The sequence below is a fragment of the Prionailurus viverrinus genome, chromosome A3, assembly GCF_022837055.1.
Source record: "Prionailurus viverrinus isolate Anna chromosome A3, UM_Priviv_1.0, whole genome shotgun sequence".
Lineage (NCBI taxonomy): Eukaryota > Metazoa > Chordata > Mammalia > Carnivora > Felidae > Prionailurus > Prionailurus viverrinus.
The window spans coordinates 12,697,237-12,718,126 of NC_062563.1; the positions used below are offsets into that span (position 1 = coordinate 12,697,237).

The window sequence follows — 20,890 nt, forward strand, 5'->3', positions numbered from 1 at the left end:
CTGCCCCTCCCCCACTCATGCTCTGTCTCTCTCTGCCTCTGACATAAATAAACCTAAAAAATAAAAAAAAAAATTAATTAATTAAAAAAAAAAAAAGATGGCCCCAAACACATTGTTGAAGTGCCGTCTATCGTTCCTAAGAGCGAGAACGCAATGATGTGCCTTACAGAGAAATTACACGTTGAGATAAGCTTTGTTCAGGCATGTGTTATAATGTTTTGACCGTGAGTTTGATGATAATGAATCAGTGACATCTATTAAATAAGGTGTCTTTAAACAGAAACACACCAAGAACAAACTTATGTACTGATTTATGTATTAATCAGTTGATGAACATGTTGAGGCCAGAGGCTCACAGGAACCTTACTCTGTATTTCCTGTGGGAACCATGGTTCAGCATTTGCTTATTCAGGATTCACAGGGACTTTATGGAATATTACCACAAATGATGAATATTGCTTATATTTCTCTACTGGATATTATGAATTTTAATGCCATCAAGAAAGAGGTGGCGTAAAAATACCACGTGCCCATGTATGCCAACTCTTCCAACGAATCCTAAAGGTTTCAGTTAGAAAACCGCACATAAGAGTACAACACAACATTTCTAGGGAAACACATTCTTCTTTAGCTGAGGTCAGATCAGACCTCTTACTTTTCCCTCCCTCATGAGACCTCCATAAAGAATACACTGGATGGCTCCTTTCCTCACTGCCCCTGTGAAAGGACCCCCCTGTGGCTTGGAGACAACCCTCCTGACACCATCAAGTTTAAACGTGGTACCTGCAAGCAGTCGAGGGATGTGCTGACCACCCGGGGGGACTTGGACTGGCAAGCTAGCTCAAACGGAAGGAAATACTTGTCGGCTTCGATGAAGTTTGCCTTCGGGGGTGCAGCAGCGCCACGCCTAGGGAAGAAGCAGGAGAGGGCAGAGAGGGGAAATGGAAAAAAGTCTGCTTTTCTACGCCTCACTCTAACTGCCCATCCCACTTGTAATCGCTTGACTGGAAGTGCCTGCAAACTGCCTCTGCGGGGCCAGACAACTGAAAACCGAAACACATGCATTAGGACAAAAGACCATAGGGCCACATGCAGAGAGCGAGGTCTCTGACTGGTAGGCTATGTCGACAGCGTCCTGGACTGAATCCCGGCATCAGCTACGTCGGGGCTGTAGTCGAACTGGCTTCTTGACCATGGAGACGAGGCACAGCCACTTCCGGGACAAGCTGTCCTCCTGCCTAAAGAAGCCGGACATAGAGGGCAAGCAAGGGCTTTGCCTCGTCTGTCAAGAAAAGGGACAGCAGCCTCAACCTGATCTTCCTTACCCTTTCCTGCAAATATGCAGTTACCGAGTCGGTAACCTGCTAACCTAGCATCTGTTCAAACACACACAGAGTCGGGCCCTGTGCCCGGCACTGTGCTAGGAGAGCATGCGCTGTCCATAATACAATATGAGAAAACGCGCACAGAGAGGGGTTCCCGTGGCCACTACCTACTCCCTTAATACTGTATTTCAGCCAGGAGAAGAGCTTACCTCTGCTTTTCTATTTCTGCTTTAATTTCATCTGTGGGGAAAAAAGAAGGGCACGTTAAGAGAATGCAATAATTATGTAAAAGAAAACTTTACTGAAAGATTTGGAAAATATTAAAAAGAATGTTTATCAGAATTTTAAGAATGAAATGCTGATATGAAGTAATAAAAAGTGATTACGGTAACAATAACAATAGCTAACACGTGCACAGCAGCTATGTTGTGCTAGGCATTGCTCTAAGTACTTTACATACCTTTAATTTACTTAACCCTCAAAACAACCCTATAAGGCAGGTAGTATTTATCTCCATCTTATCTACAGCAGGCCTTCTCAACCAAGACACTACTGACATCTGGGAGCAGCTAATCCATTATGGGGCTGTCCTACGCACTGCAGAACGTTCAGCAGTATCCCTGGCTTCTACCAGTGGGATACCAGTAGCAGCCCTCTGTGGTCTGCAACACCAAAAATGTCTCCAGATGTTGCCAACTGTCCCCTGGGGCAAAATTGCCCCAGGTGAGAATCACTGATTTAGATGAGAAACCAAGGCACAGAAAGGTTAGGTAACTTGCCCCCTGTTAGATATCAGGAACTGGGGAACTAGAATTGGAATCCAAGCATTCCGGCCCATAGTGCAATGTTCTGGCTATTTCCCTGTCATGCAAAATGCATGTTAAGGATAGCTACCACAATAATATGGTAATACTATCAACATTTCAACTGTGCAAAAATATGTATAGGAGATTGGCAACAAATATAACAGAAAGCTGTGTTAGTAGAATGACTATGTTTTATTTTTTTCACACTTTCTATAAGCATATATACTTTGTTATTTTTACATAGAAGTTTTTTTTAATTGTGGCAAACAAAACTTACCATCTTAACCATTTTAAAATACACAGTTCAGTGTATTAAGTACACTCATATTGTTGTGCCAAGGTATATAAAAATTTTTATGAATTTATAAAAAATCTTTACCATGGAGGTTATACAACCTCACAGTTAGGTTTCAGAAATAAAGCATCATTATTCACAAATCACAATCTCGGATAGTCTTATTTCCAGGAGAACAAGGTTTTGTGCCCTTGAGGCAACAGAACACCCCATCTAAATATGGAGAGAATTCTCCCCCATTCTCTTGGTCAAAAGTATTCCTGCACATTAGGCTTCACAGGCTCAACATATTATCAAACCAGGCCACTGAAGTAAGCCTGCTGTGTACTCAGATAATCTCCAAGAGCAGTCTTCTTTATCCAGTCTGTTGAGAACCAGTGGTCTGGATACAGCATCAGTTATCCCAGCAACACAGCTCTGGAAATTACAGATTTCTTTTTCTTGGACAACTATTATCCTAGACTGAACTAGGAAGTGAAAACTCAACAACCAGATTCACTAGAGGTGGCAATTTCTAACCCTGAAGCAATCTTCCAGTGTCTTCTTACTGCACACATCAGACAACGGGGGAGAAACACCCAGATGATCGTTAGCAAGCATTTTGCTCATGGACCATCGGGGCTGTGACACACAGGGTCTGTTACAGAGAGCTCTGTGGCATTCCCTTTTGGCACAAGAATCCACTAAGGACGTAGCTGTGGCTTCCTCTAGTGGAGGCCTCCGGGCTGTGGGAGTGGCTCAGGAGACCCATCCAGCCCAGGACACTGGTAGCCAAGCTTTCAGCTGGCAGAAATCTGTACCCATAACGTCAAGGCTTTCTTGGTCCTTGGTGTCACCGTGTGACATGCCAGAGGCACACCGCTCCTCAAACTCAAACGTAAGGTCTCCTTCTGTTAGCGGTTACCTTGTTAGCGTCTAGATGTTAAATATATCTGAAGCAATTAAGCCTTCACTAGAGTCTGGGCTGGCCTCTGAGCTCCAAAATAATCTGTTTTGGAATATCACCGGTGCCAACTCACTCACTGATGGATGAGGCAATCACCAGGAATGCCAGCTACTCAGTCACTGAGGCATCAAGGGTAATAAACTCAAGTGCAACACTCAAAGGCCTACGGAGGCCAGGCAGTGGACATCAAGGAGAGGCACAGGTGGGCTTAAGACATCAGGGGAAGGGGGGACCCCTCCACATCCCACAGGGCCTCAGTCCCGGCGGAGCCCAGAGGTGCCAGCTGTTTTGATTTTTCCAGAGGTCAAAACCCGGATTTTAAGTGAAAGTTTGACTGTAATCCAAAGCAACCTCAATTATTTTTAAAAGTATTATGCTCAAAAAAAACTAGTTTGCAACCTTTGCTTTACCGATCAGGAAAAATCGAGGAAAATGTACTTCACTGGCTGCAGAGAAGTTAACAACTGCTGGGGACAAAAGTGGCTTTTAAGGAGTATGGCCAGCACTATGAAGACAAAACATCCAAGTTTTACACCAGCTAAAATGCTTCTCAGCCAAAAAGCATGTAAGGAGCCTGAGGACCAGGGTTCAAGGCCCAACTCCATTAAATTTTACAGATGAAAACACAAGACTCAGAGACATTACAGTCTAGTAAGCGGTAGGGCTGGAACTTGAACCCAGAAAATTAAGGCCCTTGTTCATAACCCTTGGGTACGAGGGTGACTCCCAAATAAGCACCCAGAATTTCCCGGTAAGCTATAAATGCAGAATATAAATGTTGGCTTTGCTATCACTAACGCAGACTGTGATTACTGCGACCGTAGTTCGAAGCACCAGTGTTTGGACCGCTCTGAGCCCCATCCGGCCTCGGGAGGCTGAACCCCGGCTCTGGACTCTCTCGATCTCCTTTCCTGGCCTGCTGTGGCAGAGCCACCAAGATGGTACGCCCTGGTTTTCCAAAAGAACTGAACACGGGCCAGAGTGACCTGTGGCAGTGAGTGAAGAGCACAGCCCTCCACAGTGAGCAGGACAGAGGACACTACTGGTGACAGCTATTGCCAAAGGCCAAGACACCAAAGTCACAAATCGTATTTTTGCAGATTTTCTTCAGTTTCTCACTTTATGCTTAAGTATTCCCACAAGAATCAGGAAATGTTGCACTCTCTACACCATTCTTTTTTTTTTTTTTCAACGTTTATTTATTTTTGGGACAGAGAGAGACAGAGCATGAACGGGGGAGGGGCAGAGAGAGAGGGAGACACAGAATCGGAAACAGGCTCCAGGCTCCGAGCCATCAGCCCAGAGCCCGACGCGAGGCTCGAACTCCCGGACCGCGAGATCGTGACCTGGCTGAAGTCAGACGCTTAACCGACTGCGCCACCCAGGCGCCCCTCTACACCATTCTTAAAGAAGAAAAATTATGAAAAAAACCTCTTCATTGGGCACAGCTGGGGTCCCAATGATGATGGAAAGCCCCGGGGGGGGGGGGGGCAGGGAGGCAGCCTGAGCTGACCTACCTATGTTCTGACAGATCAATCTGGCGGCTGTTTTGAGTATAAAGAGGAGGGTGGCCAGGACAGAAGCAGGGACTCCATTCAAGGGGCTACTGTTACTAATCCAGGCGAGCAGTAACAGGGGCCTGGACCAGGATGGAGTCCATGGGGGAAGGTGAAGTATCAGAACCACAGGAGCGCGCCATTTCTGTAAGCTGGGAACGGCCGAATAGTAGCAGTTTCATATGGCCTGCCCTAACAGTTGGCTTCTGGATATATCTGGATAATAGGGTATGTTCTTCCCATTAAACAGAGGCAGAAAAAGAAACAGGGGAAAGGTGTGTGGCAGGGGGCCTCACAGATAGCTTGGCACGGCCTGGTGTGGTGGAAGACAGGAAATTCGTTTGAGACTCAGCAAGAACTGGGTTCAAGTCCTCGCATGGACATCTATTAGCTGAACGAGGCCAGCTGGGTTAGTAGGCCTTTCTGACTCTTGATTGCCAACTTTAAAAAATGGGGATGATGAAAAGCAGCCCCCTCTGCCCCATAGACTGTAACCAGGCCTTTGGGTGCAGGTGATTCTCTTGACAAGCCCATGAGAGAGGTATTGTCAGATTAATGGCTAAGGCAGGGTCCGGCCTACAGCAGGTGGTCAACCAAGTGACAGTTCTCTTGCTTTTTTCTTAAAAGAGGAGTCAGAAATCGCGCAAAACCTCTAGTGCTATCAGTGGAACCAAGCAGAGACAAGGGAAAAAAGAAAATGAGGGGCAGGTGCCGATTCGGTCCTCACCAACACCCAGGAAGCCAAGAGCACTCTTATCCCGTAACTGTTACACAGGTGAGGAATCTGGGCACACGGCCGAAGTCACCTGTCCACCATCACAGCCGCCAAGTGCTACTGCATCATACCCAGGCTGTCTGCTCCAGAGCCAATACTCCAGAAGCCCTCAATGATGAGACAGAGGAGGAGGAAGAGGAGCATATGGTAGGACACACCTGCTCTGGTTTATTGCTCCACACACACCTGCTCTGGTTTATTGCTCCACATTTTAACAGGTGTTCCCAGCAGCCAACCGGACAATTAGCAGCCATAAATGAACAGGCTGGAGAGGAGGAAGACCTGAGTGGGTGGGGCAGCTTCAGCCGAAAAACCACACTCTTCCTAGGAAATCCTTTCTGGGCATGGCTGCCATCTACCAACCCCTAGGGTCAGGACCACCCCCCCCTCCCGCCCCCCATTCATCAGTGACTTTGGCACAAGCCTCTACTCCACTCCCAGGCTGAGTCCAAAAACGACCCACATCAACCTCAATGATCCCATCACTGGTCAACTCACCCAGAGACCCCAAAAGTCCCTGCAAATCTTCAACTCTCCCCACACATCTGACCTGCCACACACACCCCTGCCTCCTATGGAAACCAAGGCTGCCCCCAACTCGTGCAACTTCTCCTCCAAGGCCCTCTTCCCCCACTCCAAGCCAGCCTGGTGAGGCTGGTCACACTCTGAATCTTGTCCCTATATGGAATGGTGGACTTCCAGCTCCTTCCTGACCCATGCCCTCAGTCTTCTTTCCTTCCAGCTGACCAGCAGGGCCCTTCTTTGGCCTGTCAGATCTTGACAAGGCCAGCATTAGCTTTCCCCTTTCTTCAGTTCCCAGGATGGGTCCCATTAGCAGGACTGCTATCAGAATGGTAGGTGATCAACAGTCATGACTCTCTCTGACCTTTAGTCTTCATCTTCTGGCAAAATCCCAAACTGAGATTATACTACCATCTCCTTCTGACCTGTCTCCACCTAGCAACCAGACCTCTGACAGTGGGGCAAGTTGGCAGGGCTAGAGAGTCATAATCGCCAACCATAAATGGAGCCCTAAATAATGCCGGGTGAGCCCATCTCCTCTACCTTCCCTAAACTACTGCTCCTTTCTCCGCTCTTCTCAAACACCCCACCTCCCCTCCTAACTAACCACCAACCGGTCCTCCTCTTTACTCATTACCCATGAAGTGGCCTCCTATTTCATCCAGAGATTAGACGCCGCCACAAGGAGACTGACTCAGCTTCCCGTTAGAGAACCTAACTGGTTCTGTACCCAGAATTTCACTCTTTCCTGCCAGAAGACAGGGTCCAATCCCTCCACCTCTATCATCTCGCATCCCTACCTGCCTCTGCGGGCTCTCCGTTCTGCCTGGAATCTGATTACTTCTCACGGTGCTGGGCCACCACCACTGCCATCCACGCTGCTCCAGCTCCCACCCTTTCCTCCCACAGCAGCCAGAGGGATTCCCTTAAAATGTAAATGAGATCACATTTGCTCAAAACAGATTATCCATAACCCTTACGATGGAAATCAGATTACATCTGCTCCTTTGCTCAAAACTTTCCACTGGCTTCGCATCTCACCCTGAGTAAAATCCAAAATCTTGACCTTGGCCTCCAAGCCTCTGTAAGATCTGGCCCCCTGCCATCCCTCTGATCTCACCTTCTAGACACTCCGCTGCCCCCACCCCCAGCCTGCTCGGTCCAGTTTGAGGGACTTTGCAATTGCTATTCCTGCTGCCTGGAATGCCCTCCCTCCCCCAGATATCCGCAGGGCTCACTCCCTCACTTCCTTCAGTTCCCCCTTCCAATGTCACCTTCCCTCACCACCCAATCTGCCACCTCTGCCCCTCCTTGTCATTCTCTATTTCCTCACTTGCTTCACTTTTCCACTTCACCCTGGTTTACTTTTCTCATCTTGCTTCACAGTACTTCCCGCCCTTGACACATTATTTATCAGTTCATTTGTTTTCTGTCTTCCCCAGGAGAATATAAACTATGATAACAGAGACTTTTGTCTCTTCTGGTCACTGCTGAATTCCCAGCACCTAGGAATTCCTAGGCAGAGAGGAGGCACTCGATATTTGTTGAATGAATAAACTGTCCTTTCTCTATCCTGCATTATTTAACCTCTCACTCAGCTGGATCCTTCCCAAGTTTAAACCTTTATATAAAGAAAAGATAAGACAAAAAAACCTTCCGGGATCCACACCTCCCTCCTCCCCTTCACACCAGAGCCAAATTTGGGGAAAGAGCTGCCCATGCTCACTGCCTATTTCCTCACCTCCTACCCACGCCCCAGCCCACTCCAGTCTGGCTTTCACCTTCACCGACCGTACCACCAAAGAAGCCCAAACTAAGGTCACCAATGGCCCACGTGTTTCTTGATCTGATGGGCATTTTGCCACTCTCCATCTAACCCGACCTCCCTACAGCGTTTGACCTTACCAACCTCACCCTCCTTGAAATGTTCTCTGCTTCTATCTTCCTAGGCACACATTCTCATCTGCCCTCTGCTTCTTGCCCCAACTCCTCTCTATGGCCTTTGCAGGCTGCCTCCTCTGCCCAGCCAGGCAGGGGTTCCTGAGGCCCAGGCAGACCTCTGGCTCTCGTTCTCTGTACACTCTCTCCCTAGGCCACCTCACTCTCACCGACACCTTCGGTTCCCACCTAGGCTCTCCTGAGTCCCAAATCATGACTTCCGGCCCAGGTCTGTCTCAGGAACAACAGGCTCATATGTCCACCTGCTGCCTGCTCCACCTAACTGGATGCTCGAAGGCAGGTGAGCCTCAACACATCAAGTCCCAACTCAGATCAACCTCCTACCCCCACAGTCCCACCTTACAGAACGGCACCACCATCCATTCAGTCGGGTGAGTCAGAAACTTAACAGCCAGCCTCTTCCTTATCCAATGTTCTGATTCACCTTCTGGACAAGTGGGGAATACACTCGCTTTGCTTGGCTTCTGTCCTCACCACTGAGGCCAGGAACCAACATCTCTCACCCGGGTGACGGGAACTGCCTCCTCACTGTCCCTGAGCAATCCCTCTGGTCCTCCTCTAAAATGTTCTGAACACAACAGTCCAAGTCCAAGTGATCTTTCCAAAACACAAACCTGGTCATGATGGCACCTTCTCCCCCGTTTACTACTCTTCAGTGTTGTCTCACTGCTTTTGCTTGGAAAATCAGACTCCTCACCATGAAAACCTTGCGGTCCTGCATGGTAGGGCCCTGGCCACCCCTCCCACCTTGTTCTCAAACACTCTCCCCTTTCATTTACCATGCTCCCACCACACAGTGGCCTCTTTCAGTTTCTCTCTTTTTTTTAATTAAATGATCACATTTTTTTCTATTTTGAGATAACTGTCGATCGACTTTTGAGTTTAACAGTTGTACTCCTCCCTGCCATAGGACCTTTGTACATACTATTCCCACATCCTGCCAAAACACCTGGCACCCTAACCTATTTAATTTTTTTTAAGCTTTTATCTTTAAGGAATCTCCACACCCAACATGGGGCTCAAACTCACATTCCCAAGATCAAGAGTCACTCTACTGAACGAGCCAGGCAGGTGCCCCGTCCACCTACTTAATTCTTATTTGTCATTCAAATCTCAAGACTTCCTCAGGGAAATTTTCCCTCACAACTTTGCTCACTCCCCTGCAGGACCAGGTTTATCTCCTTCACAGGACTTTTTAGGTTAACTTTTTTTTTTTTTTTAACGTTGATTCAGAGGATGTGAGCATTTGAATAATGCACTTCTTCCCCATTAACTGCAAACTCCATGAGAAGAGGGTCCTTGCTTGTTTCCCCTGCATCATGACACCAAATGTGACACCCAAATAAATATCTTCTCAGTGAATGTCACCCTTGTTTAGTCAACAGACAAAAGGACCATATAAAGAGCAAAATATGCACTAACCGCTCCCTGGGACTGAGGAAAAATTTAAGAATTTAATGGCACAAGAAGGCTGTTCTCCCCACAAATCTATAAAACTTAACAAAATACCTTTAAATAAAAAAAAAAAAAAAAAAAAAAAAGCAGCAAAAGACTTATTTACAACCAAGACAGTAAACTGAAAGAAGCTCCTTTAGGAAGACTCCAGGAATGACTGACTCAAGGTTTTCTAAGATAACCTTGCTGGAAAGAAAGTCAAGTATTTTCCTGGCAGGCCCCCTAAGCCTGGTGAAATTGGTGAGGACTAAATACAATTCTGAGCTATTTATATAGGAAACTCCATGTACTTGCTGATTAAGTACACATTTTCACAAGTCTGCTCTTTTCCATAAAGAATAGTCTTACTGTTTTCCCCAGCACTGCTTACAGACTCTCCCCTGAGATTTACACGTACAGGACAGAGCTCTAAATTCATCCAACGGCTTGTTTCACCGGCATCGAAATGTCAGAGACCAGAAAAACGTCCACAAACCAACTAATACGGGAGGCAGAAAAGAGCAAGCATTCAGTTTCTTCTCCTTTAAATATGGTTAACACCAGAGCCTCTAAATTTTAACAGGTTATCTGTTAGGCACCAGACTTTACTACACTGGGTCACTTAACCTTCACAATAATCCCGGGACAAAGGTATTATCACCTTTAGCATTTCAGGAAACTGAGGCTCAAAGAAGCTAAATTATCAACCCAGCATCACAGAACTAATCAAGAAGCAAAGTTTCCAACTCAGCTGTCAGTGAATTTTCTGCTAATCCAATAAACAAACAATTTTCAGGAATCAAAATCCAACTTTTAGATGCTGCTTCTAGGCAGGTGACCGCTTCCTGAAGAATCATCATAAAGCTTTTCAACAAAAACTAATCTGTCAGGGTCCTGAGTCCTGGTATTTCTCAAAACATTAATCTGCACCACGTGCAAACAAAATGTCTCATCCAAACACCAGAATTTGCCAAAATTAAAGGGTTTATTTTGTATTTCACCAGGAAGCCTTACTTTATTTGCTATGACAATTTAGAGATGGTTTTCATATTTTTCAAATTTTGCACTTAGGTTCTTCCTAGTGGTGAGAACAGTTATTTTGAACACGTCAAAATTAGAATAACAACAACATCACATGGAGGACAAAGCAGTTCACTTTATCATATGGACGTGTAAATGTTAAATTTTTTTTTTGCACATTAATATACAACTAAGATTTATGAGCATACTCCCTTAACTGGCTTCTTCCCAAGGACATTTAAACCCGTTCGAGTTTTTCTATTTTAAAATAATAAGGAGAAAAACCCTCCCAGGATCCACATCTCCTGCCTCTCCTTCACGCCACAGCCAAACTTTGGAAAACAGTTGTCTGTGCTCGCTATTTCCTCACCTCCCACTCATGCTTCGCCCATTCCATTCTGGTTTTCTCCTTCATTGTGCCACCAAAACAGCTCAAGCTAAGATCACCAATGACCCGCACGCCTCTCAGTCCCATATATCAAGCGGAGTGGCAGATCTAAAGCTGGATTTTACGATTTGTGTGTCAGGCCAGGGCACGTGTGTGTGTTCCGTATGTCTCCCGCCTGGCTGTGCAGACGTGGGCCTCGGCTTCCCTTTGCCCGCGGTACCCAAAGACGGACACCGGCTCCATGTCACACCTCCAGAATTCATCAAAGGCACTTTACCGCTGATGAAGAGAGAGGTCATAAATCAGAAAGCTTCATCACTCAAGTGAAGCTTATGGGCCATCGGCTCTTTACCCTCATTTCTTTCTTCCCCTTAGTTCCTAAACTAAAGTAAACCCAAGATACATGCAGCAAAAAGCTGCAGGGGAAGAAAGCTGTCATCATTGTGATGACAGGCTTTCAAATATATCAAAATTCAACTATAGAAAATATGGTCTCTCTACTTACCAAATGCTTTTACTTAATGAAACTTCAAAACTTTACTGCAGTGCAATTACCGCTTAAAGACTCCACTGAGTATTTTACATACAATAACTCTCCTACGGAGGAGCAACACAAGCGTGACCCTAACGGTTAAGGTCCTGGGCTCTGGAGCCGGCCTGCCCGTGTTCCATCCTGGCTCCACTGCTTCCTGGTGGAGGTATGCTGGCCAACTTCTCTGGGCCTCAATGAGGATAATAACAGTTAAGAAGTAAACTGCTGCAGAGCACATGGCATGGTGCCTGGAACACAGAAATGCTTAGTACATGGTAGATACCAATAGTTATTACATAACATGTGATTTTAAGACGTTACTCAATTGGGTGATAATGATGCGTCAGTGTAGCGTCATCATAGTAATAAATGTTCCACTCTGGTGAGGCATGTCGCTAACAGGAGAGGCAACGCATGTGTGGGGGCAGGGAGCAGATGAGAATTCTCTGTACCTTCTGTGCAACTTTGCTGTGGACCTAAAACTGCTCTAAAAAAAAAAAGTCTATTTAAAAAAAGAAATCACTTTATTTCATATGAAAGCCATACAGATATGTTTGTTATTCTTTTTATGTTTTCTTGATAATGACTAAGAATGACACCAAGTAATTACAGAGCACTCAGCTCTTAGCACTCTGTGTGGATTGTTACGAAGTAAGATAATGCATCTCTTATCATATATAGATGAGAAGAGTACTGTTAGAACTCAGTTAACGTTTTCCAGATTTCCAGACAAATTTTTCCATACTCAATTTAAAAACACCCAGATTATCCTGTCAAGTCTCCAAACTCTAGAATTTATAATTTATAACTCAGTAATGTAAAGAGAGATCATGACAGAAAATGGCCCTTAAGACACTTATGAAAGGGAGGTTTAGGAATGTATGTGTGTACCCCAACAAGAAGGCTGAAGGGTTCAAGATTATTAATACACATCAGAGCTTCGTTAACAAGGTAAAGACCAACAAAATCCTTGGGGTGATGAATACTCTTACAGGCTATTTTGATACTCCAGATAAAGGCTGGCAGGACAAAATCCCCTAATTGGGTAGTCTATACCTACCTATGCATTTGGCATTTAGTGCAGATAAATCACTGAGGTTACTCCAAACCTGTTCCATCCTGATCATCACTGCTGTTACAAGGGACAACCCCTGTCTTCATTGAGCTTTAGCAAGTTAACACTGCGATAAACACAGCCTCCCGGTCGTGTAATTACATTCTTATTTACTGCAGCAACAAACCAAATAGAGCAATAAGTCATTCCTGAACGAGGAACCAATGCAGGTTAAGAACATCAGGCTACAACTCTCAGTGTCTGTGGTCTGTTACAGCTTAAGCTAATAATAAAAAACAAGAGGGGTGCCTGGGTGGCTCAGTCGGTTGAGTGTCCGACTTCGGCTCAGGTCATGCTCTCGCGGTTTGTGGGTTCGAGCCCGGCGTCGGGCTCTGTGCTGACAACTCAGAGCCTGGAGCCTGTTTAGGATTCTGTGTCTCCCTCTCTCTGCCCCTTCCCCGCTCATGCTCTGTCTCTGTCTCTCAAAGATGTATAAATGTTAAAAAAAAAAAAAAAAAAAACCAAGAGCAAAACCAAGAGCATCCACTATGTGCCAAGTTCTTTGCATATGTCAACTAACTTCATCCTTACAATAACCCAATGAAGAAGGTATAATACCTGTCCAAGATCACAAAGATAAGAAGCGGAAGGCAAGCGACTTGAACCCCGGCAGTCTTGAGTCCAGAGAACACACTCCTAACCTCCCTACTATGCAGTCCCTGCAGCCCTGATCCCCTCCCCCAATACACTACAACAGACGAATCCTATCACAGCTGCTTCCTGTAAGTGTGCTCCATCATCTAAGCACTTCAACTTTGGGTGGTCATTTACAGTTCCTCTTATCAAAATTAACGATAATCTATACGTGGTAATCTCTAAAACGCTGGCCACGTTACAAAACTTCTTATACACAAGCTCACACACAGGCTTGTTTCTGGGCACAAGACTGTGCCTGGAGATGCAGAGTAAAGTATCAATCACCATGTACTTTGCTATAGGTTTTCTACTGTTTACAAATAAAAGCAGTCATTTCTATTCAACAGCAATGACACAATTACTCTCTTAAAAAAAATGGCCACTTTGACTCAACACTGTGCACAGGTTCCCTTATAATAGTTCCTATGACCCAATTTGATGACAATGACGAGCCACCATGTCCATTTGCTTGCTATTCATTTAACCTATGGTCAAATTACTTCTTATATGAGGTATTTCTTACAATCCACTACTAAAACATTGAACATGCATTCCACAACTTCTGAATAAAGATATGATCCAAAAACATCTAAAAAGCTCTCAATGTTATGACCCTTTATGACCCATAATACAATTTTAGAAGTAGGTTGAAAAATTGTGATAAACAACTTGGTGAAAATGAGGAATGAAAAATTTTCTGCCAAATAGTTATCTTTAAATTTCTGCGACAATACTCTTAAAGTAATATTGACAGGATAGACTCCAGGCAGATTTCAAAATGGAGTTCTAACTATTGGGCTTTTGCCTAACAAACTGCTTTGAGGTGTTTATCCTGCATTCCTGATAAAACAATATCCAACAGTTAGCCTTGGTTTTCTGAATAGAAAAGCTTTACAAATCTAAATCTCAGTAAATTCCTCCAATTGATCCTGGATTTCACAGGACTAGTATCTGTTTCCAGATTATCTAAGCAACTACAACCTCTCAATCAATAGTTCCTGACCCCTGAGGGAGTCTCAGACCCTTCCGAGAATCAGATAAAGCCAAAGACCTTCTCCTGGACAAATGCAAAGTTCACAAGCTCGTTCCTAGGCCCCAAGAGAAGAATCTCGGCTCTGTCCCTTACACCAAACGTAGCGAGAAAAGTGACGGCAACTACAAACTCCCTAACAGAAAATCAAACTTTCCATTTACTCGATTTGTTAGGGAAAAAAACAAGTCTTTTTACAGATGTCAAACCAAAGGCACTGGGGTCGTGAATTAGCTTGAAGCTAGCTCTGGTCAAATGTATTGATCCTCAACACCCAGAACTCTTCTCCTGAAACTCCACATGGTGGACACTTCTTGCCTTTCAGTACTCAGCTCAAATGTCCCTTCCTCAGAAAGGATTACTTTCTTGACACCCTATCAAAACCAGTCCGCAGGCCTTCCCCCCCCCTTTTTTTATCCTATCTTGCTCTTTTACTTTCACAAAAGTATTTATCAGTACTCAAAAATGTCTCAGTAATTTTAGTAATTTTAGAGTATAAGCCCCACAAAGGCAAGTATCTTGTCTGTCTTGTAGTGCCCATCACAGCACCTAGACAGTGGCCACTTGGTAAATATTTCAATGATTAAAAGACAGGATGTCGATGCTGTAATCAACTACCAAGGTTTTAACTAGCTATGAGTGAGAGTCCTCTCCCTCTTTCCATAATCCGTGGGTCCATTCAATCAGCACCTACTATGTGCCAGGCAGAGCTGCAGACGCAGGGAATCCAGCAGTGCATAAAACAGACGAGCCTTTTTGCCCTCAAAGAACATCTATTTCACTGGACTGCCCGCAACGAGCGGATCTCTTGCACCTACCTAAGAGGTGCAGGACATGACGGAGTTATGGGAGATCCCCAAATGAAAGGGAAAACATTCTCCAATCCAGGACTTCCAAAACAAATGTCAGGGGTTTCCCTAAGGCAGGTGAGCAAAGCACTTGCTCTGCTCACATGGGGGAACCCTAACCAGCAGAACGCAGGTAAAGAGAAAACTTGGGGCAAGGACTACCGCTCCTGAGGTTGGTGAGGGGAGGAACCAGGAAACAGGACGGCAAGGAGTCGTGGCAAGAGCCCGGGGCTGGGAGGCTGGATAGCTAGCGCTGGCTGTCACTAACTTGCTAGGTGACCTTGGGCCAGTCCCGAGCTGCCTGGACATCAGTTTCCCCGGGCTACAATAAGGGGGTCGGGAGGGTGGGATTCGAGGTCGGGGGAGGTGGAAACCAGGAGGCCGGGCGGGGTAACGGCCGGCGTGGGGAGGCCGGCGCGGGGCCGGGCCGGGGCGGCTCACCCACCGAGCGCCACCTGGCAGGCCCTGCGCAGCTGGGAGTGCTGGGGCCGCTTCACCTCCTTGTCGGCTAAGATCTTCTCCAGGGCCCGAGACACGAACATGCTCTTGGTCTGGCTCTCCTGCATGGCCCCGGCCCGGCGGGGGCTAGCAGCCCCGCGGGCGGGCGGTGCGAACAAGCGGGCGAGCGACGCTGCGGGCCCGGCGTCCCGGCCACCACCGGCCGCGTCCGTCCGCGCCGCCCCGTCAGGAAGCGACGCCGCGGCCCCACGGCGCCGCCATGTTGGAGCGCGTCACGTGACCACGTGACTGACGGGGCCGCTACGGCCGCCGAGCGTCCGTCGACCCCGTGACCCCGGCGGGGCGGGGCCTGCGGCTGGGGGCGGGGTCCGGCGGGTGAGGAGGGGAGGGGCGAGGGTGGAGGAAGGAAGAAAAAAAGGTGGGGGAGGAGAATGGGAGTGGGTGGAAGGCCAGAGGGCCCGGGAGGGACAAAGGAGAAAGGTGAAAAGGAGGACAGGTAGGGGGTCGATTGGAGGTGAAGGGGTGAGGGGAGAGAGGAGGTAGGAAGAGGAGAGTTCAGGGGAAAAGAGATGAGAAGGAGAGAAGATAAGGGCAGGTGAGAGAGGAAAGGAAGGGGTGGAGGGAAAGGGGAGGTGAAAGGAAGGCAGAGAGAGGGAAGGGGGATTCATGGACACTCTCCAGACACAGGATTTCTCCATGCCTGTTGGCGAGACACACACCTTGCACCCAGCTTTACCGTCACTGCACTGCGTGCCTGGCCGTCCAGTTCAGTGAGCTGTGTGACCAGTGCCACCTCTGTGCACCTCCCTTTGGAGTGTGCCTGTCCACGTTCATCAGTCTGTGGTTCTTCACAGTGCTGTGCACAGGGCAGGGTGTCTGACAGAGGAAGAAACAGAGATCACCAGTGTCACACAGCCTACAAGTGAGTGTAAGAAGACAAATTCTGGCCCCGGGGCCCCTTGTATTCTATCCTACTGCCAGTGACATCGCAAGACCACTGGTGATGTCCCCCGAGCCCTTTCATACCGCCTGTATCCCACAAGGCAACTGTGTGCTCATGCAAGGAGGGCGTCTTTCTTGGAAACCACGGAAACTTCTCATGCAGGCATGCTCAAATGCTCAAACATCTCAGGAGGTCCTCCCTGACAGTTTCATGCACAGGAGCCCCTTGTCTCCCTATTTGATGTTTTTCACAACACCTTCTGGCCTTTTGCACTTGTTGACTTGTGTGTTGTCAGACTAGGGTGTAGGTGTAGGCCACAAAGGGGCAGCATTCTCCCCAGGGTCTGGTCCAGAGCCAAGTAGAATGTTCCGTGGCCATAAATTCCGTTACTGTAATGCAACTTTGCAGCTCTTCTCGGCGGGCAGTGCTGTTTGTTTCTCCACCCCCTTGATTTGCCTTGCCTTGACTAACAGAATGTGGTGGAAGTGAGCCTGTCCTGTGCATCCGGAGGCCTCAGGTGCTCAGGACCATCCTGAAGGAAGAGCACATGGAGGGAGAGGCCCAGTCGTCCCAGAACTCCCAGCTAAGCCCAGCCCCCAGCCAACTCGCCAGCCGAATACAGCAGGTTGAGTAACCCTTGTGAGACCAGCAGAACGGCCCAGCCAACCCACAGAAGAGCAGAAAGCAACACATTATTGTTATGTTATGCCACTATATTTGGGGGTTGCTTGTTACACAGCAATGCATCACTGAGATACCTCTCAATCCTTATGTGTTGAATGAATACGTGAACGAATGGATGTATGACACTCAAAAAATGCAGTATGATCCAAGGAGTAACAGATGTTTGGAGTCCCCCCCCCCCAACAAGGTCAGGCCAAGTCATTTCCTTGCTATAAAACCTACAATGACTCCCAGTTGCCCTTGGAATTGACTCTAAGTATCTCACTGTGGCCGACTTCTCTGCCCTCACTTCTCTCTTCCCTTCTTCCTCCTTGGGACTCTCCAGCCACTGTGGATTCCTTTCTGTTCCCCTTAAGGGCTTGGCTTATGCACCTCTGTTCCTCCCAATCAGTGCCTCTCACTGAGGCCAGTACCAACCCTAGGGACATTTTGAAGTTTTGATAGGGAAGCAGGACTGCTTGATAACATTCTACAGAGAGCTGGACCATCCTGCAGAGTCCTGCATGGCTGGAGTAGACATTCTTGGAGGTGAAAAACCTATTAGTAGCCATCTGAACCTAGAACGTACATCTGCTTAACATATAAACACAAGCGTTTTTCATAGGCTTAATATACATTTGAATTTTCTAGGAATGTAACTATTATAGTAATTCCAGAGAAAACTGCATTCTGTCTGGTCGTTCTCTGTTTCAAAACCACATTAGTACCATTTACACCAGCCCTGGTATTTGCGTTGCCACAATAGCACCCCTGATCAATCTGCAGTTGTTGTGATCCACAGGATTCTACTTTTAGGTTCCAGTATCTGACTGCTTCATTATATCTCTTAGTGTAATTGTGCCTGAGCACTTATATGTTGAAATAAAGTTTGTGGATTGTACATTACTTTCCTTTTGTTTTGTCTTTGTTTTTTATTACCTTTAAAAAAATTATGCATGGGGCACCTAGGTGGCTCAGTCGGTTGAGCATCCGACTTTGGCTCAGGTCATGATGTCGTGGTTTGTGGGTTCGAGCCCCGCGTCAGGCTCTGTGCTGACAGCTCAGAGCCTGAAGCCTGCTTAGAATTCTGTATTATTTCCTCTCTCTGTCCCTCCCATGCTCATGCTCTGTCTCTCTCTCTCAATAATAAATAAAAGTTAAAAAAAATTATGCATGTAGAAAGATTCTGTTATCTATGAATTTCATTTCAGAACAGTTAACAGAGGCTTTGTGGTTATAATAAAGGGAGTGTGGTGTCTGTTGGGGTTGGAAAGCACATCTGGCTGACACCTTCCCATCAATCCACTCTCAGCTCACGGTCACCCATAAGGGAGGTTTTCACCAACCTGCCTGTCATATCATGCCTGCCTTCACCATGGGATTCCACACCATCTTGATTTTTTTTCTTTATCACACTAAACTTAATTTGCAATGGAGGTGTTTATTTATCTGTATATTAGTTATCTATTGCTGCATAACAAATTATGTGAATACTCAGTGGCTCGAAATCAAACCTTTATTATCTCACAGTTTCTGTGGAATTTGAGAGCAGCTTGGGTAGTTCTGGCTCGGGAGCTCCCATGAGATTGAAGTCAAGCCGTCAGTTGGGATTGCAGTCATCCGAAGGCTTGACTGGGGCTGGAGTTGCTGCTTCCAAGATGTTCACTCACATGGCTGTTGGCTACAGGCCTCGGGTAGTCACCTCACCATGGAGCTGCTTGAATGTGCTTGTGACATGGTACCTCACTTTCCCCAGAGAGTGATCCAAGGGAAAAAAAGAGGGAACAGCCATAGAAAGCTGCAGTAGTTTTTATGACCTTGTCTTCAAGGTATCTTCCATCCAGACTGATCAAGGGTACTGTCTTGGAGACTTGACTGTGGTTGACATAAATGGTGGTGCTATGGCTTTGCAACGGTGAATGACATTTGGTCAAGTTCCAGACAAAAGGCAGCTTTCCCTTGATTTGCATATAGTTGCTTTAGAAGTGAATGACTAAGTCCAGCCCACACTCAAGAGGAGAAAAATTAGGCTCCACCTTTTTAAAGGAAAGGTCTGTTTTCACACGAGTTTCTTTGGTTATTGTCTCCTCTTCCCCAGGTAGAATGTGCATCCATGAAGATAGAGACGTCATCTGTCTTGCTGTTAGCTCTCTGCCCAGAGCATGTAGGAGGTGCTCTGTAGCTATTTATGGAATGAATGAATGAATGAATGAATGGAGGTGTCTGGATTGGGTCCACAGGATTTAATAATTTCATCAGCAAGTTATTTGGGGGCAACTTCTGTGTTTCTATGGGTACAATAACAGTCCCCAAAGATATCCACATTGCAACCCCCTGAACTTGTGAATATATTACCTTAGAGAGCAAAAGGAGCTTTTTTTTTTTTTAAAGGAATCTCTATGCTCAACGTGGAGCTCACAACCCTGAGATTAAGTGTCACATGCTCTACCGACTGAGCCAGCCAGACACCCCACAAAAAGGGCTTTGAAGGTGTGATTAAGTTAAAGGTTTTGAGACTGGGAAATCATCCTGGATTACCGGGCTGGCTCAATAGAATCACGGGGGTCTTTATAAGAAGGACACGGGAGGGCCAGAGTCAGAGGAGAGGAGATGTTAGAAGCCAGCAGTGATGTGAGACCACAAGCCAAGGAACACAGGCAGCCTTTAGAAGCTGGAAAAGAAGAAATGGAATCCCTGTCAGTGCCTCCACAAGGAACACCACTCTGCTGCCCCGTTGTACACCTCTGACCTCCCAAACGGTGAGTGAATCAGTTGGTATTGCTTTAAGCCACTAAATTTGTGGTCATTTGCTACAGAAGTTAAGTTTGAATTTCAGATAAACGATGAATACTTTTTTGAGTAGAAGTGTGTCCCATGCAATAACCAGGACATTGTTATATTACAAAAATTCACCATTTATCTGAAATTAAAATATAACTAGAGGGGGAAAAGTTTATAACTGGAGGGGTACCTGCTTGGCTCAGTTGGAAGAGCATGCGACTCAATCTCAGGGTCGTGGGTTTAGGCCCCATGTTGGGTGTAGAGATTACAGTAAAAAAATAAATAGGGAGCTTGGGTGGCTCAGTTGGCTAAGTGTCTGACTTTGGCTCAGGTCACAATCTTACGGTTTGTGAGTTCAAGCCCCATATCAGGCTCTCCGCAGAGCCTGCTTCAGATCCTCTGTCCCCCTCTCTCTGCCCTTCCCCAGCTTGCACTCTCTCTCAGAGATAAATATATATTTTTAATATTTATTTATTTATTTATTTATTTATTTATTTATTTATTTTTAAATTTTTTAAAATGTTTTTATTTATTTTTGAGACAGAGAGAGACAGAGCATGAACAGGGGAGGGGCAGAGGGAGAGGGAGACACAGAATCTGAAGCAGGCTCCAGGCTCCGAGGTGTCAGCACAGAGCCTGATGCGGGGCTTGAACTCACAGACTGTGAGATCATGACCTGAGCCAAAGTCGGACGCTTAACCGACTGAGCCACCCAGGCACCCCTATATTTTTTAATTTTTAAAAAGTTTTTCATGTTTATTTATTTTTGAGAGAGAGAGAGAGAGAGAGAGAGAGAGAGCAAAAGTGGGGTAGAGGCAGAGAGAGAGGGAGACACAGAATTGGAAGCAGGCTCCAGGC

The 20,890-nt window shown here is 46.4% G+C and overlaps 1 protein-coding gene across 1 annotated transcript in view; it reads right to left on the bottom strand.

The window, feature by feature from the left end:
- Positions 1–15,916, bottom strand: part of ARFGEF2 (ADP ribosylation factor guanine nucleotide exchange factor 2) — a 104,713-nt gene extending 88,797 nt beyond the window's left edge. Inside the window, exons 1-3 of the mRNA XM_047851983.1 lie at positions 15,632–15,916; positions 1,535–1,565; positions 784–907 (exon numbers count right to left, since the gene is read on the bottom strand). Of these exons, the coding sequence (XP_047707939.1) occupies positions 784–907; positions 1,535–1,565; positions 15,632–15,752 (276 nt within the window). The 5' untranslated portion in view covers positions 15,753–15,916. The remainder of the gene's footprint in view (positions 1–783; positions 908–1,534; positions 1,566–15,631) is intronic.
- Between the last annotated feature and the right edge of the window lie 4,974 nt (positions 15,917–20,890).